At 36.4% G+C, this 27,349-nt stretch overlaps 2 protein-coding genes across 2 annotated transcripts; one reads left to right on the top strand and one right to left on the bottom strand.

The window, feature by feature from the left end:
- The first annotated feature begins 2,393 nt into the window (after positions 1–2,393).
- Positions 2,394–10,500, top strand: LOC110789721 (fructose-bisphosphate aldolase 1, chloroplastic). The gene is made up of 6 exons (XM_021994431.2): positions 2,394–2,668; positions 5,426–5,695; positions 7,235–7,344; positions 7,697–7,787; positions 8,651–8,920; positions 10,057–10,500. Exons 1-6 carry the CDS (start codon positions 2,471–2,473, stop codon positions 10,333–10,335), a joined length of 1,218 nt encoding a protein of 405 aa, XP_021850123.1. The 5' UTR covers positions 2,394–2,470; the 3' UTR covers positions 10,336–10,500.
- A 192-nt stretch (positions 10,501–10,692) lies between these two features.
- On the bottom strand, positions 10,693–23,320 carry LOC110789720 (probable serine protease EDA2). Its single transcript, XM_021994430.2, has 12 exons — positions 22,987–23,320; positions 17,985–18,110; positions 17,117–17,272; positions 15,261–15,443; positions 15,015–15,131; positions 14,818–14,871; positions 14,650–14,721; positions 14,216–14,400; positions 13,918–14,012; positions 13,263–13,337; positions 11,717–11,800; positions 10,693–11,164 (listed from the first exon to the last, which is right to left on the bottom strand). The coding sequence occupies exons 1-12, from the start codon at positions 23,191–23,193 to the stop codon at positions 11,043–11,045; spliced, it is 1,476 nt and encodes a 491-aa protein (XP_021850122.1). The 5' UTR covers positions 23,194–23,320; the 3' UTR covers positions 10,693–11,042.
- Between the last annotated feature and the right edge of the window lie 4,029 nt (positions 23,321–27,349).

The following is a 27,349-nucleotide window of genomic DNA, read 5'->3' on the forward strand; positions in this document are numbered from 1 at the left end:
CTTTTGTGGTCTGTGCATTGTGTTTGCCATTGGAATTATTTATATGGATTGTACAACAGAATTGGTGATGGCCTCATCATAATGTCATATGAACTGATAGATGTGAACCAGTTATTAGCATTTACAACTTGCATTGATTGAATGCGAAGAACTCCTGAGATTTGGGATGTTTTGGTCCCTACAATAGATCTTGTTCACAGAGTGTTCTGTATTGTACAATCTGCAATACAGCATCACAAGTTGCAACAGTGGTGTTTTTGGCCTCTACAATCGAGCTCGGCGAGGGACACTTAGATATGTGCGAGCAAAAATAAAATATATCAGTGGGCAATTTGGTCATTTCAGAGAAATAAGACCACCATTTTTCACATAAAAACGTCATTTCTCACATAAAAACACCATTTGATTGATGTGTTTTGTCCTTTAGTGCTTGCTCTTTCCCTATTTTGTCTTGTCGTCGGCTGATATGTAAGTATTTGCTAATATATACTCCCTCCGTCCCTTAATACTCGACCTTTTTTGACTTTTTGCACTATTCACATACTCCCTCCGTCCCTTAATACTCGCACCGTTTTCCTTTACGGGCCGTCCCTTAATACTTGCACCGCTTCTATAAATGAAATTTTTTATCAATATTATATAATTTCTCACACTTACCTATTACCCCACCTACACTCCTATTCTTTACAAAAAATTATTTAAAAATTCACATCCTCCACTCACCACTCCCCACCCCTTACACATTTCCCACTAACTATATTAAAAAATACCCCACTATCAACTAACACCATTAAATTAGTAAGTCAATTCAAATGTCTTTAACTCCACACCGGTCAAACCGATGCGAGTATTAAGGGACGGAGGGAGTAATTCACTTTGACCCTATTTTATTTCTAGTATATGAAAACAAATGTTAGTATATAATATATTGTTGGCTTCATCTTAATATATTAATATCTTTATAAGTTTTTATAATATTTAGTTACAGAAATTGGTGGTCAAAGTTGTGCATCGGCAAGCGTGTCCGGTCAAAACATGTCGAGTATTATGGGACGGAGGGAGTATCTGATATTAAAATTTACTTTCTCTATACAATTTGCATCTGCTTGCCTTTCCATTCTGTATTTTGTTTTGCAGATTTTTTTTGTTTTCTTAACAGCAATATGGCATCACAAGTTGCAGTAACGGGGTATTAACCTAGTGGTTAAGACTGAGGGTCTGTCTATAATAGGTCACATGTTTGCGAGCATTATTTGTAGGGTCACTACCCTAAATATTATCATCTTACTACACTTCCAAAGAAGGGGAATTGAATTTCTGGTGGCTGTCCTCTGTAGTGTTTGGGACCTTAAACTAGGAATAGGACACAATTTGGTTTTGAGACCAGAAAGTCCAACTCTTTTAAGGGAGAACCACAAACTCACCACAAATATACCCTTTGAAAATCTTCTACCAAATATTTCACCTCCACCTCAAATAAATGAACCAATATTTGTCACTATCTTGTCTATTTTGAACATGTGTGCTGGGTTAAATGTAAAGACAATTGGATGTATTCCCACAAATTAGGTATTTTGGTGAATTTAGGAAAGATTGTGGGTATATGGTGAAGTTTCTGAAATCTTAGAGGTAATTCATGAAAAAACCGTTAATTTGTTCTCTTCGAAAAAGAAAATTATTGATTCAACTTTAGTTAACCATTGTTTTTAATTTTCTCTATCGATTACGGTTAACTTTTGAGAGATGAGATCCTTAACATTTTATTTATGAAAAAGAAAGGTTACTCCATACTTCGTAATAAATAAATAAAAAGTAAAACCTACTTTTTCAATGATGGAAAAGGAAGGAAACTAGAAAAATATGTTTTATATATTGTATCCTTGTATTTCTTTGAGTTGTACTCATGCATTTAAAATCTTTCGTATTGTGTCCCTATACTTGTAAAATATACGAAGTAGTAAATCTTATCGTTGTTAATCCAACTTTTAAAAATTTCGTTACTTTTTAAACAAACTAAGGTTTTTCTATATTATAATCAATCTTATGTTTGTTTTTAACCAATCGTTAACGTAGAAAATCTTGATTTTTTAAAAAATATAACGGAACTTGTTAACCATGGGTTGAAGACATGAATAAAAATGATTAACTTTTGCAACTAAAAGAGTACAATGTGTAAAATTTAAAACTTTTAATTACAATGTAAAAAATCAATGAACGACAGGGATACAATGTAGAAAAACCGAAAAAAATGTCTATCCAAGTTGAGATTTCCATGTCATATCCAACTAAGCAAAACAATCCAACATGTCAAACTCCAATTGGGTGGATTGTAGCAACCTCAAAGGAGATATCCCATGGTAGTAACACAAATGAATTATAAAAAGCACAGAATGCTAAGAAAAGTTAGTAATCACTCAATTAATCAATTAATTAGTAGCTAATTAATAGTAATCACTCAATTAATCAATCAATGGCAACAGCAACAGCAACAGCAACAACAACATCAACTTCTCTTCTGAAATCATCCTCAGCCGAAGGATTAGACAAGAGTGATTGGATTAAGGGTCAATCCATCCGCCACGTGGCCGTTGTTAAGTGCAACCCTTCTGTTAATTCTTCTCTTTCTGTTAAAGCCAGTTCTTATGCTGATGAGCTTGTCAAAACAGCGGTATGTTAATGTTAATCTCCTCTTAATTACGGATTATCATCTCTGTTTTAATCATTATTATCTGTCACTTTAACATTTGAATGTTACATCATTGGTATATTATGGTATGTTCATTTTAAGTTAGTATCTTTATTCTATAAGGGAACGCATGAGTTTCTGTTGGAATGACAATTCAAGTCTCACACCGAAATAATATGGGTTGATTAAAGTGTCCATTTAAGTAAATTAGCATGAGAACTTTTGGTAAGGTGCCAAAAAACTAATCCGTGGGGATATATAGGTCAAAAAGCGGACAATATCATACTAATGTGAAATAAATGTGGCATTACGGCCCAACAAGTTGGAAGTTCAGGGCCTCACATTGTCTTTGACTTTGGTATCCCCAATTCCCCATTACACACTCCTAACAAAAATTACAATATTCATATAAAATGTAACGCAATATCACGTGCATAAATTTAAGTTATCTCTATTGTACTCCCTCTGTATTTTTTTAAGAGATACACTTGCCTTTTCCGGCCGTATTTATTTAAGAGATACACTTGCCATTTTTAGTAACTTATCAACCCCACCATCTAATTAAATAATACATCTAATATACCCTATCACCACCATCCTATTAAACAAATATTTTCATAAACTCACCCCACCCTCCACCCACCAAAATGACATGGTCCCCACATATTTAATTATTAAAATATCTATCCAATCCCACTTGCTTTATTATTTTATTTCATTCAATTATTCTTCTTAATACTCGTGTCCGGCCAAGTATATATCTCTTAAAAAAATACGGAGGGAGTATAAGGGAACACATGAGTGTCTGTTGGAATGACAACCCAAGTCCTACATTTGAGATTTATTTTTATTTTATTTTTGGTGTGGAGAGAGCCACTAAGGGGAAGGTGACATATGATGTTGACGAGATTCGATCTCAAGTCTTGAGTACCAGTACCACCCCTCGAAACTTTACCAACTAAATTATTTGACTTTCACACACCGGAAGAATATGCGTTGATCAAAAGTAGGGATGGCAATGGATCGGATTCGGGTCGGATGTAGTAAAATCTAAATCCGATCCATTTAAAATTCGGACTCTAAAATTGCATCCATATCCAAATCCATTTAAAATCCGGACTCCAAAATTGCATCCATATCTATATCCACATCCAAATCCAAATCCAAATCCATTTAAAATTCGGACTCAAAAAACTGCATCCATATCCAAATCCGAATCCATATCCATATACATATCCAAATCCGAATCATGCGTTAACTTTACTTACATAGAACTAGTATTTCTTAATTTTAAAATAAATTAGAAATCACATTTCTCATTTACTAAAATCTAATGAGTTTCTAATAAATTAATAATTTACAAATATATGCGCTTTAATTAAATATATTAGAATAAATTAGGAACATCCTTTTTTAAAAAAGTTATGTACGAAAAATAATTCACTTTGAAATAATTTCTGGTCTGATTTGGACTTGGATTCGGACTCGGGTCGGATTCGGATCGGAGTCTCTATAGACTCCATATCCGATCCATATCCATTCGGGTTCGAATGTTTTTTATCTGATTCGGATCGGATTTTTCCCTTCGGATCGACTCGGACTCGGTTCGGATTCGAATGTGATTGTCATCCCTAATCAAAAGTGTCCATTTAACTCAATCAACATGAGACCTTTTGGTAAGGTGACAAAAAATCAATCCATGGGGGATATATAGGCCCAAAATCATACTAATGTGAGAGGAATGTGGCATTGTGGCCCAACAAGTTGGAAGTTTAGGGCCTCACACTGTCTTTGACTTTTTGGTATCCCCTGCATACTCCTTATAACAAAGTTACAATATTCATATAAAATGTAACGCAATATCGTGTGCATAAATTTAAGCTTTAAGAGAAAAGTAAGCTAAGAACATTAATTGAAGTTTTAAAGAAAATTAAGTTGAGAACAGTTTTATGTTACCATGATGGTCCATAGACATGATTGAAGTTGAAATGATTTGAACTTAATGTACTGAACATGACTTCACAAGTTGTTTAATAGATGAGAATGTGAGATTCCTCAATCTAAAATGACCCAGTTTTATAACTAGTACTCCCTCCATTCCTAAATGATCTTCCTATTTGGTGTTTGGGGTGGAAATTAAGAAAATAGAATCTTGTAATGATTGGGTGTAAGAGTAATAATTGGGTGTAAGAGAAAATAATAAATAAATAAATAAAAGTAATAAAGAAATGAAGGAGAGAGAAGATATTTTTATTAAAGTAATAAAAAATCATAAAAGTGGGGTTGGATGGGTGAATGAGGAAGTGTGAATGAATTAAATAAGGGATGGTGGGGAAATTTATGGTAAAAAGTCATATCCAAAAATAGAAACAGGAAGATCAAATAGGAACGACATTTATAGAAACGGGAAAATAAAAAAGGAAGGGAGGGAGTAGTAAATACAAATATGTGAAATATTTTTCGTAGAAGAAAAAAAGAAATGTTTAATCAAGATTTTTCTTAAGTCTCCGTTCTATTGGACTTATTTTGACTGAATTAACGCTGTCTAAACTTTTTTGAAAACTTATTTTGTCTGAAATAAAAATTTTGTGCGTGAAAATATCTGAAAATTTTTATTTTTGCTGATCTTATATTATCTGAACTTATCAAACTTAACTGAACTTAACTGAACTTAGTTTGTATAAAATAAGTCAAAATAAGTCGAACAGAACAGAGCCTAAGTTGTATATATGTGTGCAGAAATCAATAGCATCACCAGGCCGCGGAATCCTTGCCATGGACGAGTCGAATGCAACATGTGGGAAGCGACTAGACTCCATCGGACTAGAGAACACTGAGGCTAACCGTCAGGCTTACAGAACACTGCTTGTTTCAGCTCCTGGACTTGGTCAGTACGTCTCTGGTGCCATCCTTTTTGAGGAGACACTCTATCAGTCTACTAGTGATGGTAAAAAGATGGTTGATGTGCTTGTTGAGCAGAATATTATGCCTGGTATTAAGGTCGATAAGGTAATTATAGCAACTAAAATACTGCATCGGTTTCACAATACTTGTGTCGTTTTTTTGCACATTAACCAATGAATTGGGTAAATGGTTGATGTTAGACAATTTTTGCCCATGTGATTAGAAGAAAGAGAAATTTTGAAAAGGAAAATATTTTTTATTAAATGAAAAAAGAAAGAGTAAAGAGCGATTTCCTTCAATATTGCTTAAAGATCCAATAATTCCCTAAATACGTTACTTTTTAAGTTATTTCCGACCATACCGTCCACGTAAGCAAGGGAGAAAAAGAAGTAATTTTTTTTTTCCGGTTCAGCATTGAACCGCCATATGAGATAGCGGTTTCGTTTTAAAGCAAACCGCCATCTCAGATGGCGGTTCAATGTTATAAACCGCTATCTCAGATAGCGGTTTGCATTAAAACATAACCGATATCTCAGATGGCGGTTTACTTACTTGTAAATTATTTTTAACATGAATTACAGTTTAAATAGAAATATAATTTAGAAGTAACCTTTTGTGACATCAATTGTGTCTGTAGCTCAGTGGATAGAGTGGGTTATTTCTATGCAGGAGGTCGTGGGTTCGAATCCTACCTTAATGTGTTTATTTCTTTTTAACCATTTATTAATATTAATTATAAACATTTCCAATTTTACCTTATCAAACATTAGTGTTTGTAGCTCAGTGGATAGAGCATTTGTTTCCTAAGTAGAAGGTCGTGGGTTCGACCCCTAGCTAATGCGGTTTTTTTTTTTTTACCATTTATAAATAGTACGTGATTATAAACCGCTATCTCAGATAGCGGTTTACTTAAGTCAACCGCTACCTGAGATAGAGGTTTAGTGTCGCTTCGTTAAAAAAAAAAAGACCGGTTTTAATGCTGACGTGGACGGTATGGTGGGAATTAAGTTAAAAAGTGGCGCATTTTGGGAATTTGACGTTCTTTAAACAATATTGAAGGAAATCGCTCAAGAGTAAATATGACATTTCAAACAAAAAAAAAAGTTATTATAAGGGAAAGGATGCAAATATTGTGAAACATTCCAAGATGGAATACGATGCAAGTATTGTGAAATGGAGTACAATTTACTGAAACTATTTCTTCAGTATTTTATTACCCCCTCCTATATTTCCTGTTTGGTGAAAAACACGAGTATTAGAAGAAAAACAAACAAGTGTGTAAGAAAAAAAATCAATCATTGTTTTGTACTTGTATTGCGAATGTATAAAATTTAATTATTGTTTAATGAAAAATGACAAAAAAAAAAAAAGTTGGATGTATGGATTCTTGGGTGGAAAAAAAACAGGTGTGTGTAAGAAAAAACAATCATTTTTTATTTCTTTATTGTTTTTTTTACACAAATTTCTGAAAAAGTGGAAAGAATTGTATGGCTTAAAACAGAAATAGAGTGCAGACGGAAATGTTTTTTGGGATATCAGATTAGGAAAACAAGAAAAGTAACAAGAAACGGATGAAATATTGTTTTCTGGTTAGTTTTCGCTAATATTATGAGCTGAAAGTATGTGTGCGTTATTGTATTGTAGGGTTTGGTTCCTTTGGCCGGGTCGAACAATGAGTCATGGTGCCAAGGTCTTGATGGGCTAGCTACGCGCTCTGCTGCCTACTACCAGCAGGGTGCTCGTTTTGCCAAATGGTATGTTTTGAGTAGCCATTGTGTAATAGCTAATAGGGTCCAATGTATCTTTGCTAAACTTTTAGTTACGTTGTAATTCTGTTTTTATTAATGTAAAATTCAACCTCATCATTATCATTACCCCATTGCCTCAAAGAGGCTCCCGCAAGAAGCGGGGTAAGGGGGGGTCGGACGTACGCAATCTTACCCCTGCAATTGCAAAGAGGTTGTTTCCAATTGACCCAAAAGCGATAACAGGACAACAACGATAGTTGTAAAATTCAGCCTATGTCAAAAAAAAAAAAAAAAAAAACCAAAAGTTGTTTTGATTTAAATATGATCTAATAATCATGTAACCCGGTTGATGATGAAGGCGTACAGTTGTGAGCATTCCCAATGGACCATCTGCACTTGCTGTGAAGGAAGCAGCATGGGGTCTTGCTCGCTATGCTTCCATCTCTCAGGTAATTTTATTGTATTGCGAGTTTGTGTCATATGGAGCTGGCAAATGTGTCGTGTCGTGTTGTGTTTGAGTGAAATATAAACGGGTTGGAAAATCTCAATAGTAACCCGGCCCATTTAATAAACGTGTCATGCCGTGTTGACCCGTTTAATTAATCGTGTCAGAAGCTCCTGACACTAACACGTTTTTTTCGTGTCCGGATCGTGTCGTGTTTGTTCAATAAAGCTGGTTCCATTATAAAGGTTCATCACCAAATACATTGAATTACTAGTTATTTTTCTTAGGCGGTTTAAGTCGTGTCAGTTTAGTGTTTAGAATCTCAACACTATCCTGACCCATTTCATTAAACGTGTCGTGTGGTGTTGACCCATTTAATTAAATGAGTCGTAAACTCTTGACACTAACCCGCTTTTTCGTCTCCGTTTCGTGTCAAATATAAACGGGTTGGGAAACCTCAACATTAACCCGACCCGCTTAATGAATGTGTCATGTCGTGTTGACCTGCTTAACTAATCGTGTTAGAAACCCCTGACATTAACCCGTTTTTTTCGTGTCCAGTTTATGTCGTGTTATCGTATTTGTTCGATAAAGGTGGTTCCATTATAAAAGGTTATCACCAAATACATTGAATTAACTAGTTATTTTTTCTTAGGCGGGGTTTAAGTCGTGTCAGTTTCATGGTGTTGACCCATTTAATTAACCAGGTCGTATACCCTCGACACTAACCCGCTTTTTTCATGTCCGATTCGTGTTGTATTATCGTGTCGTGTCAGATTTTGCCAACTATAATGTCAAACTATCTGGAACACGAATTTGAAACAGAGGATCCAGACTCCTGACAATATGGTTGCCCTAAATATGCAGGACAATGGATTGGTGCCAATAGTGGAGCCAGAGATTTTGTTGGATGGTGAACATGGAATTGATAGGACATTTGAGGTAGCAAACAAAGTATGGGCTGAAGTTTTTTACTACTTGACTGAAAACAATGTCATGTTTGAAGGTATCCTCCTTAAGCCTAGCATGGTTACTCCTGGTGCTGAGTGCAGGGATCGAGCCTCCCCTCAACAGGTTGCCGGCTACACTCTCCGCCTCCTACGCCAACGAATTCCCCCTGCTGTCCCCGGAATCATGGTAAGTACTCCTTCATTTCACCCAGTATTTACCGGCTTAACTGTACTCCATCCGTCCCTAAAAGATTGTCTCATATATTTTTATTCAGTTTTTAAGGATTGATTATAGCCAAACGCAGATGAGTAGGTAGATTTGTCTTTTAGTTAGATTAAATACTCTGTAATAGTGTGTGAGGTGAGACATGGGGACCGCAAACCAAATCAGTTATGGGGTAAACAAATAGGGATATCTATTTATAGTACTTCCTCCGTTCCGTAAATATTGCACCATTTAGTTTCTTACACTATTCACATTACGTCTTTGGCTATTCTTTGTGATTCATACGTAAGAAAAGTGTATTTATGTGGGGTCATGTTAGATTCATATCGATATATTTTTCTTAAATATTAATTTTTTACAATTTTTACTTACAATTTGAGATATTAAGAGTCAAAGTACTCTGTAATGTGTTATAGGAGTAAAAGTCAACCATGGTGTAATATTTAAGGAACGGAGGAAGTATATGGGTCAATCTTTTAAAGATGAAGGAAGTATAAACTTTTTTTTTGGGAAGCCTGTCTATAACCTAGCAAAGCTTTTTTTGGTATCATTTTGGAGCGATTTTTAGTGGAAAATGCTTAAAGATTTCAAAATTTTCAAAATCCGCCCATTTTTTACGTAATTCTCAAACTACTAGCCACGTCATCAATTGTCTTGAAAAATGTAGTTTTTTTTTTACTCAGATTCAACAATGAACCGCCAACCGAATTGGCGGTCTATGACAGAACTGCCAATTCAGTTGGCGGTTTCCCTTGTTTCTACATGGAAAGTGAAGTGTAGCCCACCTCATATACTTACATTGCCAATTGAATTAGCGGTTTATATAGGTAAATGGCCAATTTAATTGACGGTTTTCTACCTACCAATAATGAAAAAAATTGATTTGCTTGTTGGCATGGACGTCAAATTGAGAATTATGTTAAAAATTGACGTATTTTAGGGAATTTCAACATATTTAACCATTTTTTAAAGAAATCGCTCCGTTTGAGTTATCGGGTTATTCAGAATCAAAGTTAGGAAGTGCGCAAATAACCTTGTTATACTCAACAAATTAAGGTTTCAAATTTAATAGTTTTATGTTTGTATTTGTGATGCAGTTTTTATCTGGGGGGCAATCTGAAGTTGAAGCAACCCTAAACTTGAACGCGATGAACCAAGCTCCGAACCCATGGCACGTATCATTTTCCTATGCACGAGCCCTCCAAAACACCTGCCTCAAAACATGGGGAGGAAGACCCGAGAATGTGCAGGCCGCTCAAGAGACCTTGCTTCTCCGGGCAAAGTCCAATTCCCTTGCGCAGCTCGGGAAATACACCGAGGAAGGAGAGTCCGAGGAGGCGAAGCAAGGAATGTTTGTCAAGGGATACACTTATTAAGCTGGGTGCAAAATCAAACTTCTGTACCAATGTTTAAAGGGTGTTATTCTTGTTTGTACCTTAAAACAGTTTTTGAACTATTACAAACTCAAATGTTGCTAGTCTTCTTACCTTTTGACCATGATTTTGTGGAACAAAGCTATAAACCCTACCATTAATTGATCATAGTTTGGAATGTTTCATCTTCAAAAATAAGAAGACCAACTCTCATTGTTCATTCAAATGAAGAAGAGAAGTTGCCTTCCATTATTCAAACTCCGAAATATTAATGCCATCAACTATTTAATATATGGTGAGCGGTACCCTGAATCAGAACCAGAAGTGGAAACTGTTATATATATAGAACGTCAACCTAAATGTCATCAACTATTAATATTTATATATTAATATACGTACTTCATTATGAAGTAAATGAGTTCTTACAAGCATTTGAAGAGTAATCTTTGTCATCTTCGTTTTACAGATTTTCTACAGGAGGTGATTCTTCCAAGAAATAATTTCAGTTCTTCCAAGGAACTCATCATTTTCTCAAAGGTTATTTCCTTGGAAGAAGTGAATTTATCCTTGGAGCATTATTTCAGGGGATGAAGAGAAGTCGTGTTCTTCCTGCCAAATATTAGTAGCTTAAGATGGGTAAAACCGTAAAACCACGTATCTTCGGACAAGTTAAATACTTCCAGCTATATAAGGCTATAAGCATCCACACATTATGCAGAGCTCCAACCCCTAGCATCATTTCTGCACTCAGATAACCAAAGATCAATGTGCTCTGAAACCTGTTGTCTCACTTTGTTGACAGCATCAGGAGAGCTACATCTTTTGGCATCGCCTGATTCAGAAAATTGTGAGTATGTTGAGTAAAAGAAAAAAGAAGTCTCATTCTTAATTTCTTATATAGGATACCGAATTAATTTACTCCTTGCATAAACCCTAATTCATACATATAAGTTATAACCCCTACGGCCTGTTTGGTAGCCGGCCATAAAATGGTGTCAATGGGAAATGAATTTGTATGTAAATTTGTAAGGAAATTCAATATTCATTCTCATGGTAATGTTAGTTCACTCAATATTATCTCTTTTTCTTTATAATTTTCTATTACCATTTTGGGAGTGGTATTAGATATGAATGCAATTTATGAAGAAAAACACCAAGTTTGTGACAAATTTCATTACCATGGACATCATGATATTATTTTCTTGTCAAATAACACTTGGCTTTATTCTCTTTCCCACCATTTATTACTAGCTACCAAACGGGCCGCTAATGTAGTTTAGATTTTAGGGAATGAAGCAACATATGCAGTACTATCATTTTTGGATAATGGAATTTAGGACTGAAAAAAAGAGATGAATATATAGCATCTTTGTGCAGTACACACCTTCGATACTCAATGGTGATTGAGGGCAGCCCCGCAAGTCAGTCCCATGGCCGCAATTGTCACAAGTGACGATATAAGAAGGCACTGAAAGATTCGGAATAGATCATTAGAGAAAACAAAACATGGTGGTGAACTGTATCACAATATCTACCACTTTTTTTTTGGGATAATTAAAGAAGGGCCTGGTACCTATATCAGGAAATTCAAATTACAAATGGAAAGTAAACAAATTTCGTTACAGATGTATTGAACTTTTGAAACAAAGTAATTCTGGATTGTGTGAGGACAATTCATATTTAAGACAGTAGTACGCCTATAAAACCAGTCAGATTCGACTTCTACTACACACTACTCCCTCCGTCCCTAAAAGATTTCCCGTATACTATAAATGGATGTCCCCATTTGTTTGCCCCATACCTTATTTGGTATATGGTCCCCACATGTTTCTCCTCACACACAATTATTTAATCTAACTAAAAAACAAATCTACCTACCAATTTGCTTTTGAGTATGCACAATTCTTTAAAAAGTGAACAAACGCACTTTTGTTTTTTGGTGGCTAGCTCCAAAACAAAACTTTCTCTCTCTACACAAATCCTCTGCCCTCTCTCTACAAAAAAAAAACCCAAAAAACCCTAAACCACCGTTGTCTGCGGCCTGAGTTTGGTGGCTAGCTCGGGTCGCCGGCCAACGGATTTCGTGTTTTTTGTATCTCGTCTTCGTATCTAGTTCATCAGCGGTAGTTATAGAGGAATTTTCTTTCCAAATCACAAAACCTAGGTTTTTTAATTTGGATCCTCTAGTTAATATATAAGGTTTTTCCGGGAGAGAAGAAGAAGGAGCCAAGCGCCGCCGCCGGTAGCTTCCACCTCCTCTAAAGTGGGCGTTCTTCTCATCGGGAATCATCTGATCTGTTCATGCGTATCCATTTTTTTGGGTACGGAGTCATCTGTGGTGGCTCAGTTTGTGTGTGAGTTTTTGCTCACAGTATCGGGTCAACCAGTTCGTGTTTTTACCACCCTTCTGTCTCTTTCTTCGTCTTATAAGTTCCACAAGGTTAAAGGGTCTTCGAGGTGTTATTTGCCCAAGCCGCAACACAAGTGGAAAAGGGAATGGGAATGTGCAAGATGAGGCCATCATTCAACGGCCAACGGATAAGGAGGCTACTATCTCCGTAGTTTATTTTGGTACTTGCAAGCAGTTTGTATTACATAATAGAACTCATATGGGAAGCTTTGAATGTATGTGGGTCTTCTTTGGCCCCAAAGCTTTGCTAATGAGTTTTAGGTTGTAATTTGTTTACTCTTGTTTTATGTAAGTTAAGCATATGTCAAAAAAAAAAAAAAAGAACAAACGCACTTGGCACAATCTTTTAGGGACGGAAGGAGTATATGTCTGCCCGTCTGGTGATCGTTTTAAAAATAAATAAAATCATAATGATAAAAAATGAAAAACAATTCTGACATCCACAGTTATACCTAAAACCAGCCTACTCTGTTGCCAAGTATGTAAACATAGGTGACCTCTTAAAGAAAAGGCAACTCACTTTCAGTAGATGAAGTCTGTTTGGATGCATGTCGCCAAGGGTCTTGTGAGCCATTTGTAAATACTATCTTGGTACCTGTCAATGAAAGAAACGGAAAACCTAAATGATTTAACTTAAGAATTAACAAGTTATCTTCTCTTTTTATCATATTACTAATGAATAAGGTTTTCAATATCCAGGCCCGAGTTCTGTGAAGTAGGCCACAGGATCTTTTTAAGAGCTTCAAGCATGAATTTCAACCAACACTTCGCCAGATTTAATGTACACGATTGTTTAACTTAACAATGCAAATTACGTTTATTAACAACATTTTCACTTTTTTCAAAAATCTGACATTGGAAAAATGAGAAAGATTTAATGTTTCAATGGGAAAGTGCGAGAGATTTAATGGTCAAAATGACCCAATGAATTTGATTGGTTAAAATAATCATTTGACACGATTTTGACAAATATGATGGACTTTTATGCTACAATATAAAAGGAAAGATTCTAAGTGTAAATATTAAAATGGGACACTAGAAACGGAAACCGTAAAGAATAAATTGGGGCGGAGAGAGTACAAGTTACGAACCGACAAGATGTCTATGAAGCATCAGATCCACACAGTTGACCTTATGGAATAAATTATATCATTGAGAAAGAAAGGTATACAAACCAGCTATTTTTGTGCCTCCATAGTACAGATTAGTTTCATCAACTTCAGGGTATACATCATCTCCAAAGACATTCTTGCAAAGGTCCAAATGGTAACTGTACATAGAAGTATATAACCACGCAAATAATGATAAATAGGCAATACCATAATCCCCTTAGTTAATGACTAAAAATCATTCATAAACCAATAGAGAACAAGAGAAGGGAAAAATAATAATAATGACAGTTAGAAGATAGGTGGTACTATGGTAGACCTGTAATGGAACATGCAGTTAAAAGAAAGAAAAAATAAAACAAACCTGGTGTCGACTTTGGATGACCGAATGCTATCGTTTGCTGGTGCTACCTGGAAATATGCAACTTCACTGCACACTTGGAACCACCACAATCTATCAGAACTACCAGAAGCAGTGTTCTTCAAGTTTTCTTGATTATATGTACCAACACTATTAAAATGGTCTTTCACATATGCGGCATAAGCATCCTGCATGAAGGATCCAGCTCAATATAGCAGAAACTCAGAAACAGAGACTGACAAAAGCAATGACCAAGACTTAAACTAACTACATTTGCTTACTTTGACCTGTAACTGAAGTTGGAAAACTGGAGAAAGTATGTCACCAAGATATTCACAAAAAATAAAGAAAAGAATTTTTTTTATGGTAGAAATGACAAAATACACGAAGATAGAGCACCAGAATATGCTCGGTGAAAGGAAAGGGGGAAAGCATACCACTAAATCTTGACCCGCGTTCTTTGCTTCAACGAGAGGAGAACACAACTTGTCAGGATTTCCATACTGAAACTGCAGGGTTCTAAAACTAATGAGCCACTGACAACATAACAAGGTATGATAGGAAAACGTAATTAGCGTATTTAATAGGTTGTAGAATATCCTTACAGCAGTAACGGCAGCATCAGCCAGAAAATACAGGAAGTCCCCGTCAATGGTTAGCTACAAGAAAATTAAGGAGAGATTTCAAATTAAAACCAGCAATACCCAACCCAACTACCCAAGTCAGGTGATAAAAATAAAAATAAAGTGAATTTAGCATATATGATAATCAACCCATTGTCAAGAAAATTATAAGCTCTTACCTCAGAAGCGCCAAAGGCTGACTTTACTGCTGTCCGGTTTGAGTTCAATCCTTCTTCAACAAGTTGTGTAACTTCTTGTAATGCAGCTTTACATTCTGGGCCAGCTGAGATGCCTATCTGCATACAGATGCATATGGAATTAAACTTATTCAAGCATGCTGCTTCGTCAGAGACAAGATCCATAAAATGAGAGTAGTGAAATAAAGATCCACAGAGATTGGTGAAACACAAACCAAGAATACCCACCTGTTGATCAAATTCTGTAAAGTTGTGAACAGCAAGAACCACACCAGAACTTGAAAGACTTCCGCAAGTCAAATGAGGAAACTTCAGGCGGAACCAAGCACTAAGAGCTCCCGAGTACGAGATACCGAACACAAACCATGGATTTTCAACATTCGACCTATTGAGCTTCTTGTTCAGGGATTCCTTAAAATCAAGAAAATCAATTTGTGAGAAAAAGTTCCGGATAAATGCAGAAAACAGAAATTAAGACATAAGCTCCCAACTCCCGACCATCGGAAACAAGACTTTGTAACAAACACCTACACTGACAAAGGAGTATCATAAGAACACGGAACAAATAGCACAAAGAATAAACCGGGTCCTCGGTATGTTGCAGACATACATAAAGTGACTACTGTTAAACCTTGAGACAGACATTAAGAGCAATTCACAACATTGAGACGAACATGAATCAGAGTCTAAAATAAAACTTCAGCAGAACATTGAAAGATTTTCTGAGCAGCTTAAAGAGCTGTCAAATTACAACCACCCAACAGTAGCCTCATTAATGACAATGATAACTCGAATTATCAAGGACATAAGAAAGAAGACACAGTTCATCACCATCATCCAAAAATAAACCAAAGGCTGTAGAGAACCTAGTGCCCTAGAATGACATCACCTTTCTTTTCAGCATTTGAAATTCACTTGACCAATAAGCACGAATAAGAGGATAACATCAGGTCAGGCTGAAGGATGTAATTTATCAGAGAGACAGTAGGATACTAGCATACCAAGGATGCATGTTGGCATACTGGTCAATGAGAAGACTAGGATACATGCTGGGATATCTTCAATAAGAGTCATTAAGGTTATGCACACAAAATCTCATTGGATTCCTTTTGATGTAAATTTTCTAAATATCAAAAATTTATAATTTTTACTAATTCAAAATTAAAAGCTATTAATGGTCAAAGTAATGCATTGGAGACCGCGCATAATGGAAAAGAGAGGAGCAGTATGGAATAGATGGAGTACTTTGTATTTAAGGTTCTGATAATTAGTTTTTCAAACTAATATGCGTCGATTTTGAAAGCCTCCACCCCACAGGTCAACCCAAAAGGAGTTGGGTTTGACTTTGACCCATTATTTACCGGTTAATTTCAAGTTTGGTTTGCAATTTCTTGTACAAACTCAAATTTTCAGGTCATTTGTTTTCACTTTTTGCGAGGTGGCCCATGTATTACCGTGATCGTATATATTCGTCTTAAAGGTACTATCATAAATTCATAGTATTATCTTTTTAAGTTATTGATATATTTTGGTGGAAACTGAAAATTAAGGCAAAAGTTGAATCTCATGGGTACCCTTATTGGAAATAGATAATAATAATTAACTAAATGCAATCAAACTCTTGGAGTCTTGGAAACAGCTGTCTTATTGCATGGAATAAGGCATAAGGCTCAGTACATCTTAACATCCCTAGCCTGATGTCATCAGAATCGACTAGTTTGCCATTGATATTAATGTTAAATAAGTCTCTAAATCATCGAATCTGAACTACTTCTAGTTACTTCCTCCGTTCTTTTTCACTTCATATAGTCTCATGGAACGTAGTTTAAGGAAGAGATTAGAGAAAGTAAACGGACAATTAATGTTAAAAATAAATAAATAAATAAATAAGAGGGGTGAATTAAGATTTTAGGGAATTAATTTAGTGTTTGTTTACCTTCTCTAATCTCTTTCTCAAACAGTGTGCCAAGGGGTTATGTGTCACGTAAATAAAACAAAGTATGTCAGAACTATAAGTCTACAAGCTACCACGCACAATAATTACTAAAATTAAAATAACATAAAAAGTGGAATAAATATCTGACCTGGTAAAATTGGCGGAAAGCAGCCAAATCAAAAAGCGCCTGCTTAGAAGAAAGATATCTAAGATTTTCTGTAGTATGTAATTCAAAGGGAGAGCTTTTTCCATAGTACCGATGCTCCGGGGAAACAATAGCAGCTCCAAACTTCTTAGCTAAAACCTGAAGCCGATAACAAATATTGATTTTAAACTGATACTGAAAGAAAGAAGGTGACTTACACTTAGAATAGAGCATTCCAAATTTTGTCTTTTTGGCATAACAAGAAAGATACTACTACGCACATAATAACTTTTAGAAATCCGTGATTAGATAAATCAGAGGGGGTCACTAAACAGAATTTTGAAAGCACATGGGTTATATATTTGATGCAAACATAGGCAAATTGTTCAAAAGATAAGTAAGGCTTAATAGCAATACGCAGAGCCAGAAGAAACCATATCTAAGAATGCGCTAGACTTTCAAAGAAAGGAAAAAACTATGGACATCAAAAAAATGCTTCATGCAGAGCTATACCAAAATAAAGTCATATATTGTCAGATTCCTAAAGAAAACAACCCTCCCCCCCCCCCCCCCCCCTATAAACTGTATGCTATATTCTTGTAATGGTTGCTCACATCCAGCCGATCCAGGAGTCCAAGATGGAAGCATCACAGCAGTATAAATATAAACCATCTACCTCTCTCTCCCCTTGTAAACTAATCTTGAGCTTTCCCCTCATAAGTATGCCTTTACACAGCCTGATTGTATTTTCTGCACTTGTTACATACCAACAGAACAGTTCCTGAGCTCGATTGCAATAAGAGTGCATCTCATGCAGGTTTAAAAATAGCATGCAGATAAAATGAATTGAAATAGTTAAGTATGAACTCACACTTAGATAGTCATTGGCTATCCCATTGCATGAAGATTCACCACAAATATTCAAGAATATTGGTCCATTGGGGGATCGGAAGTGGTCCAGATATTCGAAGTATCTCTGCTGGAACTGCCGATGGTCCTGTACAATCAATGTCAAAGAAGGTTAAGCACCAATATCTTTGAAAACACACAAGCACGGAGCACCTGCTTTTATAAAATAAAAGTACTACAAAACTGTTAACAAATTCTATAACTTGTTTCAAGATAGAATAGAACTGAATAGCTAACCCAAGGACCAGGGTGTAAAAGCAGAACAGAATAAAAGTTAACACTTTGCATCTCAAGATTTTTAGAGTACCATAATTTAAATGGCAAGAAGAATTTGTAAAGTGAAACAAATTAACCCAATATCAAAACAGCAAAGCCTAGATACAGTCATTATGAATAAAGGAAATAAAAAAGGTACTGTAATGGCCTCTACCACAAATCAGCAGTACAGGTGTCATTTCCATTTATAAAATGTAGGAATGACTAATACGTCAAAAAGAGCTCCTTTATTGGGGCTTGAGCCAAACCAAGAAAACGAACCCTAAAAGTTCTGTTACTTCCTCTCAATATATTGTCAGCTTCTTAAGGTCATGAGTACAGATTCATAAATCAACTCCCTTAGAGTGTGAGGTCATTCGAATTGTAAAACCTACATGTTGACATACTTGATCCAGCAAGACGGAATGGGGTGTGGTGTTTGGGGAAGATAGTGGCAGTATGGCGCATTTATGATACATGTTACTCCAACTCTTCATATGACCTTAAGTACTCATGTTGAATACCCCACATTCAGACATTGATTTGGTATGACTCTTAGACACTTCATTTTGGTCATAAATTAGGCAAAACAAAGTGGCCATGTCTGACACTTCTTGTCGAGTACGAGTAACATAGGTTATGACTCAAGATACTGTTATTGCAGAAGGAGAAGCCTTATAGTTCCCGAAATAAAGGGAGGGGGGGTAGCATCCTAGACTATTGACTTCATTAATATTTATTAGTTTGCTATTTCCTAGAGGAAAATCTCCATTTTCGAACTTCTTTGACAATAGACGGAAAAGGCCTAGTTTTCCCAGGCTAGTCAATGAATGGAGAGTAGAGCCAAGATGTGAAACATAACAATGTAGTAGTTACCTTACCAGTACATACTCCCATACTCATACCGGTCTCAGAACCCTAGTGGCCTTAGTGCGACTGGTGAACATATACCACAACTCCAACTTACAAATACAGCCCTTTTTTTCAATGTTGCATGGTAATGAATAATGATTTGTAGATAGAGAGGAAGCAAGATAAGCTTTTCACTCCCATTTGAAATTTTGGATTAAAATACTTGGAGACATTTACACTTAGACACTGAATGATGATGCCAAGTACTTCTGTAACCAACAATGCATCCTCTAGGGGCTCAACAAACCCACAAGTTAGCTTCAAACTCACACAAAATTGAGAATCTTATGTATACTTTGCTCTTAATATTTGTCTTTATGGCTTATTTTTGGGTTACTGAGATGATTTTAAATCAAAGCGATCATGGTGTGTAATGACTAGTGTAAATGGCTGTTATAACAGAGCTAGTAAGATGATCATAGTACTTCCAGGCTCTAGCTCTCGTAAGTTAATGACTCTCTTTTGAATCCAAGGATCTCCATCACTGCAAGCCACGTATGAAGGCAAAACTAGACCACGGGACAAATCATAAGTGCTCAGTGACAGAGTACACTGTGATTTATTATAGTTACTAGACTAAAGTATGCATCATACACCCCCACAGGCCCAATGTAAAGAAATCATTCTCCATCTCTTCTAATTTTCAATTCTCTCGGTACACGTTCTAGCTGTTTACGCTTACTTATTCTCTTGGACATCAAATCATTCAAGACGAGTAAATAGCGAATTGCAACTTCAGGTGAGTTATTAGAAAGTTCCTAAAGGAGTTCATTGCAACTGCCAACTGAAATGTATATTGAAGGTCAAATACCAAAACAACTTAGCCAGGTTATGTAAATGGCTTATGGCATTACTATAAGGTATTGAGGTACAACATTGCCTTAATACCTTATCAAGTATATGCAACTTCACAACCAATCTGAGCTTGTGCTTCAAAAACATCTTACCATGCCTCATTTTTTAGTAGTAGGCTAATAGGGATCGTAATAAATCATGTCTAAATTTGTACTTACAAAAGTGTCTCTATGGAATCAAGGTGGTCTAATATCAAGTCTTGCAGTGGCACAGTGAATGATGATATGTTCTTGGGTTCAAGGGCTAGTTTTAGCTAGTTGGGTGTACATACGTTAAATTACTTTATTCAATAACTTATATGGTTTTATATGGTTTTACCTGCCTCCTTAAGCATAGGGCTTGTGTTGGGTTCAAGGGCCATTGTGAGCTTCCAGGTTGTTATTTTTTTGTTGGACTCTTAATTACAGTGTAGCTGTGTTATAGTTCTAATTAGGTTAGGACTAAACAAAAGAAAGGCACCTAGTTTGCCTATATGCTTGTTACATTACAGGTTTTAGTGTGTGTTATTGAAGATTGCGTTTGCATACTTGTTTACACACAACATTATAGCAGATCATACACTTGTGTTTCTTGAGTACTATCCAACACTACTAAAAATTCTAAAAGAAACCCAAATATCCGCGAAAACTTCACCAAAAAGGGTCTTAGATCCTTTCATCCTTATCACAAAGGGTTTTTCCTCTAGCCCCCATTACTACTTATTTAGGAAATTTCGAGTACGATTTAAATGGCAAGAAGAATTTTTAAACAAGTTAACACTTTGCATCTCAAGATTTTTAGAGTACCATAATTTAAATGGCAAGAAGAATTTTTAAAGTGAAACAAATTAACCCAATATCAAAACAGCAAAGCCTAGATACAGTCATTATGAATAAAGGAAATAAAAAAGGGACTGTAACGGCCTCTACCACACATCAGCAGTACAGGTGTCATTTCCATTTATAAAACGTAGGAATGACTAATACGTCAAAAAGAGCTCCTTTATTGGGGATTGAGCCAAACCAAGAAAACGAACCCTAAAAGTTCTGTCACTTCCTCTCAATATGTTGTCAGCTGCTTAAGGTCATGAGTACAGAATCATAAATCAACTCCCTTAGAGTGTGAGGTCATTCCAATTGTAAAACCTACATGTTGACATACTTGATCCAGCAAGACGGAATGGGGTGTGGTGTTTGGGGAAGATAGTAGCAGTATGGCGCATTTATGATATATGTTACTCCTACTCCTCATCTGACCTCAAGTACCCATGTTGAATACCCCACATTCAGACATTGGTAATTTGATATGACTCTTAGACACTTTATTTTGGTCCAAAATTAGGCAAACAAAGTGGCCATGTCTGATACTTCTTGTCGAGTACGAGTAACATAGCTTATGACTCAAGATACTGGTATTGCAGAAGGAGAAGCCTCATAGTTCCCGAAATAAAGGGAAGGGGGTAGTATCCTAGATTATTGACTTCATTAATATTTATTAGTTTGCTACATAACCTAGAGGAAAATCTCCGTTTTCGAACTTCTTAGACAACAGACGGGTAAAAGGCTTAGTTTTCCCAGGCTAGTCAGTGAATGGAGAATAGAGCCAATATATGAAACATAACAATGTATTTACTCATACCGGTCTCAGAACCCTAGTGGCCTTAGTGCCACTAGTGAACATATACCACATCAAATTATTCTCTTGGACATCAAATCATTCAAGACAAGTAAATAGGGAACTGCAACCTCAGATGAGTAGAAAGTTTCTAAAAGAAGTTCATTGTAACTGCCAACTGAAATGTCTATTGAAGGTCAAATGCCAAAACAACTTAGCCAGGTTATGTAAATGGCATTACTATAAAGTATTGAGGTACAACATTGCCTTAATAACTTATCAAGTATATGCAACTTCACAACCAATCTGAGCTCGTGCTTCAAAAACATTTTACCTTGCCTCGTTTTTGGCTTGTAGTAGTAGGCATGTATGGAAATAAATCATGTCTAAATTTGTACTTACAAAAGTGTCTCTATGGAATCAAGGTGGCTTAATATCAAGGCTTGCAGTGGCACAGTGGGTGATGTTATGTTCTTGGTTCCAAGGGCTAGTTTTAGCTAGTTGGGTGTACATACGTTAATTTACTTTATTCAAGAACTTATATGGTTTTACCTGCCTCCTTAAGCATAGGGCTTCTGTTGGGTTAAAGGGCCATCGTGAGCTTCCAGGTTGTTATTGTTTTGTTGGACTCGTAATTACAGTGTAGCTGCATTATAGTTCTAAATTCCTAATTAGGTTAGCACTAAACAAGAAAAGGCATGTAGTTTCCCTATATGCTTGTTACATTACAGGTTTTAGTGTGTGTTGTTGAGATTGAAGATTGAGTTTGTTTGCTTCTTTGCACACATTATTGCGCGATCATAGACTAGTGTGTCTTGAGTACTATCCAACACTACCAAAAATTCTAAAAGAAACCCAAATATCCGCGAAAACTTCACCAAAAAGGGTCTTAGATCCTGGGTTTTTCCTCTAGCCCCCATTACTACTTATTTAGGAAATTTGGAGTAAGATTCATCTAAAATAACCTTTTATTTTTCTTACTTCACCATCCTCAGACGGTTCATGTTAGCCGACCCCAATCATTTTGGGACTAAGGCTTGGTTGTTGGTTTGTTGTTGTGGAGTAAGATTTATCTTTTCACATTTAGCTTATACAAAACAGTATTCAAATGACAATCAAACAGCAACTATACTTGATCATACTTTTTTACGCATAAAATCATAATATAATAAAATTGCTTCCTGCAGACAAATTGGAAAATCTGGAAAACTTACCTAATCCATGAAAAATTGCAATAAAAATGACTAGATAACTCTTTTATATAACATCAATTTCACAATTACAAACATAATAATCATATTATGAAGGCAAGAAATTTAAAAAATAGAATCGAGGAAAGAGAATCATACATAAGGAGAGAAATGATCGAGAGTCTGGTTGAACCAGTGGGGTTCTGTGGTCAAGTAATTGTTGTTTCCGGTGGAAGATTGGTGAAGAAGACGGGGGTTTAGGTATGAAGAGGAGAAGGAAATTTGAGCGAACAAGAATACGAAGATTAACAGCGGCGCCGCCGTAACTGACACCGTTGCCACCAAACTAGTTCCACCCGACACCATCGGAAGTTCAACAATCAACACTGGATAACGATGTTTAACCGGGTATTCAATTGTTCGAAGGGTTGAAGCTCAAATTTTTTTCCTTTTTGAAAGAAACATGAATTATACTTTATTTTTTATTTTTTGACATGGGATTATGATTTATGATACGACAACGACAAAATAAAAATACCTTTAGTTTTCGGACACGGGATTATGATACGACAACAACAAAGAAAAAGAAACAAATTACAAAACTAATCATATGTTAATAGATGACACGCAAAGTTGACGTTATGGACTCATGATATCATCAATGAATGTTGATTGAGTAAGTGAGTTAGGTTGTTGGACCTGTGATCGCTTTAATTTGTCGATTACATACTTATAGAATACTTATTTTAACGGTTTTTTCATGAAATGCCCACGAGGTTTAACGAAATGCACCAAATACACCCGCGTGTTTCAAATTACATAATATACCCCTATTTAAACTTATTTGCACCAAATGCCCCTAGACTTAACGGAAGTCTAACACCGTTAGTCATTAGTTCGAATTAGCCCTTAATTAACTTAATTAATTAATAATTAACTAATTAACTCCATTTTTCATTTTCTTTAATTTTTTTTTCCTCTTTTCAATCACCTATTCCTTCTCTTCTGGTTCGAGAATCTCAACACCATTAGAAACTGAATTTGAAAATCCCTTAAATCCTCATCCATTGACAAATCCTCAAAAAATTGAAACCTTGAAAACCCAGATTCAATCTTCAAGAACAAAAACCAAGAAGAAGTCGAAACCAGCCTTAAAGACGCAAGCCAAGATCTCTCACTCTTCAAGTTCAAATCCAGTGTCGTCGTTGTGCTCGTTCTCTTCATGGTTTTTGGATTGCTCAATTCATTGTTCGATGGTAAAGCCGTGGCTAAAATCCCATTCGTAACACAATTTATGGAAATTGAAGAACAGACTCAAGAACAATAGAAAATGAATTCGAAATTTCTGAATTCTAATCCTATGATCGAAAATCTAAAAACCAAAATAGAATTACTAGGTTCTCTAATCTCTACTAATCGCTGCTGCTATATCTCATAATTACGATGTTGCTGCTGCTATGTGCGAACAGAATCAAAACAAAAAAAAAATCCAGAAAGAAGGCAAGGAAAAACGAAGAAGAAGAAGAAGAAAACTGAAGAACGAAAAACTGAAATTCTAGCTACAAAATTAACTTTTTCCTCTTCTCTTCTCTAATTCTATGTGTTGCTGTCCTATACTTCCACCAACATATAATTCGCATTTCTAGAAATCGAATTGAGACAATTTGGGGAAAAAAATGAGAATTTAGATTGAAGATTTTTTGTACAGGAGTTAGATTGAAGCGGAGCTCGGTGGTGGTGTGGGCGGAGGTCGGTGGGGCGGAGGTCGGTGGGGCGGAAGTCGGTGGTCGGTGGGACGGAAGTCGGTGGTCGATGGTGGTGGAACCAGGAGGGAAGGGGATGGATTGTTGTTGAGCTTGTTGAACCAGAAGAGAAGGAAGGGGGTGAGTGAAAATAAAGAAAAAAGAGAAAAAAAATTAAATTAAAGAAAATGCATAATGGAGTAAATTATTAATTAGGGGTTAATTATTAATCAATTAGGTTGATTAAGGGATAATTCAAACTAATAACTAACGGTGTTAGACTTCCGTTAAGTCTAAGGGCATTTGGTTCAAATAAGTTTAAATAGGGGTATATTATGTAATTTGAAACACGCGAGTGTATTTGGTGCATTTCGTTAAACCTCAGGGGCATTTCATGAAAAACCAGTTATTTTAACTATGAATACTGTAAAAATATTTTAGTCTTTAACTATAATCCGAAATGGAAGATTTTATCTGGAAAATCATGGTGGAGATGATTGATGTGAAGTTGAATTTATTGCTCAAGGAGTCAAAGGGAATACCATACGACACTATGTAACAAATATATGGATTATAGGAGATTAGGAGGAGAACATCCAACATTTGTTTTGCACAATAAGTATGGCGGAGTGGAATGTTGGATATCACTAAATTATAATGACAACGTTTCTATCAAAAGTTGGATTTTTCTTATACATCTGGCTTCTTTTAAGAGTGGATGGCATGGGGATATGTTGCCTTAGAAAAATGGGCATATTGTCACGAGCGACCCTTTTGACTGCTCGTGCGACACCTGAATCTCAGAGGCTTGATCCAAGTCAACCTAACACATATACGCAACAAGTATCGAACACATCAATAGTGGAGGAAACAACACGTAATGATAATTAGCAGCAGCAAGATAAATGCATCAGTAAAGGCACACGGGTTCATGGGAGTTGCCCCATATGGGACACGCTGGACCTTAGCATCGTGAAAATGTCAACATGTGACAAGCTCCCCCACCTAAACCGCAAACACCCTCGTGTGTCGCTCTGAGGCTCACCGCTCGTCGCTTCTCAAGGCACATATCACCCATGCGACTCTCGTATAACACAAGTGACATGCATCCACCGCGCACGCCCAACGATCATGAAGGATGCTAGCACAGTGAATCCCAATCCTTAGAACCACAACACATCTCTCTTTAGACACCTTGTTTGTTGCACGCATTTGTCCCTGGTCACTCAACAGTCAACATGTCTCCTTCAATAACAGGTCCCTGTTAGGTTATGATACATATGACAATTCATAAATCATGCGGAAAAACCATAAACCCAGGAAAACATATTATTTACACATAATCATTTAGCATAGTTTAGATGCATACTCTTTGTTGCGTGCCTTCCCTAGCTGCGCCCGAACCGAACAAGAACAAGTCTTTAGGACTCCAAGCGTCGTCCCTCCGTAGATAGTCCACAGCACGTCCGGATCCGCCTTAAGATTGACCAACTAGAATCGCCCTTAAGGTACTACTTATTTTCGGCACTTTTAGGCAATTGTGTGACTGAATTTTTCTCTCAAAAACTCACTTTGAATACTTAAAAAACTCGTTGTAAATATGTGACCCTAGGCACCTATTTATAGAGTTATGGAAAAGGATTTGGAATCCTATTAGGATACTAATTTATTTAATTATAATCCTACTAGGACTCTAATTAAATAAACTAAATCTTTTAGGATTAGATTTAATCATATGACGAATCCCGGTAGCCTTAGGATTCGAGTAACACACTTCGAGTAATACGCTAACACCGCACGCAGGCCTTGCGGCCCACGCACAGCGCCAGCCCACTCGTCGCAGCCCCGCGCGCGCGCCCAAGCTTCGGCTGGGCCTGGCTTTTGCGCTGGGCCTGGTCGCATGCTTGGCGTGTGGTTGTTGCGCTTGGCTTGTTGGGCGATGGCCCGGCTTCGTGCTGGGCCTTCGTCTGGCAGGCCTCGTCCGATGCTAATTCGTACGATACGCTTTCCGATTAAATTCTCGATTCCGGAATTCATTTCCGATACGAACAATATTTAATATTTCCGATTCCGGAATTAATTTCCGTTTCGAACAAATATTTAATATTTCCGTTTCCGGAACTATTTTCCGATTCCGATAATATTTCCGATTCTGACAATATTTCCGTTTCCGGCAATATTTCCGATTCCGGCAATATTTCCATTTCCGATAATATTTTCCGATACGTACCATGTTTCCGTTTCCGGCAACATCTACGACTTGGATAATATTTATATTTCCGATACGATCCATATTTCCGTTTCCGGCAATATCATCGTTTCCGGAGTATTCATTTCTTGCCTGTGACGATCTCAGCTCCCACTGAAACCAAGATCCGTCGATTCCGAATATCCATAGATGGAGTATTTAATGCCATTAAATACTTGATCCGTTTACGTACTATTTGTGTGACCCTACGGGTTCAGTCAAGAGTAAGCTGTGGATTAATATCATTAATTCCACTCGAACTGAAGCGGCCTCTAGCTAGGCATTCAGCTCACTTGATCTCACTGAATTATTAACTTGTTAATTAATACTGAACCGTATTTATTAGACTTAACATTGAATGCATACTTGGACCAAGGGCATTATTTCCTTCAGTCTCCCACTTGTCCTTAGGGACAAGTGTGCATTTCCTAATTCCTTTGTCGCTCGATGCTTGCTCTTGAACATAAGGTAAGAGTTGTCATCCTTATTATGTCCAGAGGTGTTTCTCGGTTTCAGAGTTCAACTGTCAAAT

This window comes from Spinacia oleracea, chromosome 3 (genome assembly GCF_020520425.1).
Source record: "Spinacia oleracea cultivar Varoflay chromosome 3, BTI_SOV_V1, whole genome shotgun sequence".
Classification (NCBI taxonomy): domain Eukaryota; kingdom Viridiplantae; phylum Streptophyta; class Magnoliopsida; order Caryophyllales; family Amaranthaceae; genus Spinacia; species Spinacia oleracea.

What these genes read in the sequence shown, in the direction of transcription:
- LOC110789721 (XM_021994431.2), top strand. Translation starts at nt 2,471, where the DNA reads ATGGCAACAGCAACAGCAACAGCAACAACAACATCAACTTCTCTTCTG. An exon ending in CTGGTATTAAGGTCGATAAG is followed by an intron (nt 5,696 to 7,234) that starts GTAATTATAGCA and finishes ATTGTATTGTAG; the next exon opens with GGTTTGGTTCCTTTGGCCGG. An exon ending in GCTATGCTTCCATCTCTCAG is followed by an intron (nt 7,788 to 8,650) that starts GTAATTTTATTG and finishes CTAAATATGCAG; the next exon opens with GACAATGGATTGGTGCCAAT.
- LOC110789720 (XM_021994430.2), bottom strand. Translation starts at nt 23,193, where the DNA reads ATGGTGTCGGGTGGAACTAGTTTGGTGGCAACGGTGTCAGTTACGGCG. An exon ending in TCATCCAAAGTCGACACCAG is followed by an intron (nt 14,013 to 14,215) that starts GTTTGTTTTATT and finishes TTCTATGTACAG; the next exon opens with TTACCATTTGGACCTTTGCA. An exon ending in ATCACCATTGAGTATCGAAG is followed by an intron (nt 11,165 to 11,716) that starts GTGTGTACTGCA and finishes TTTCTGAATCAG; the next exon opens with GCGATGCCAAAAGATGTAGC.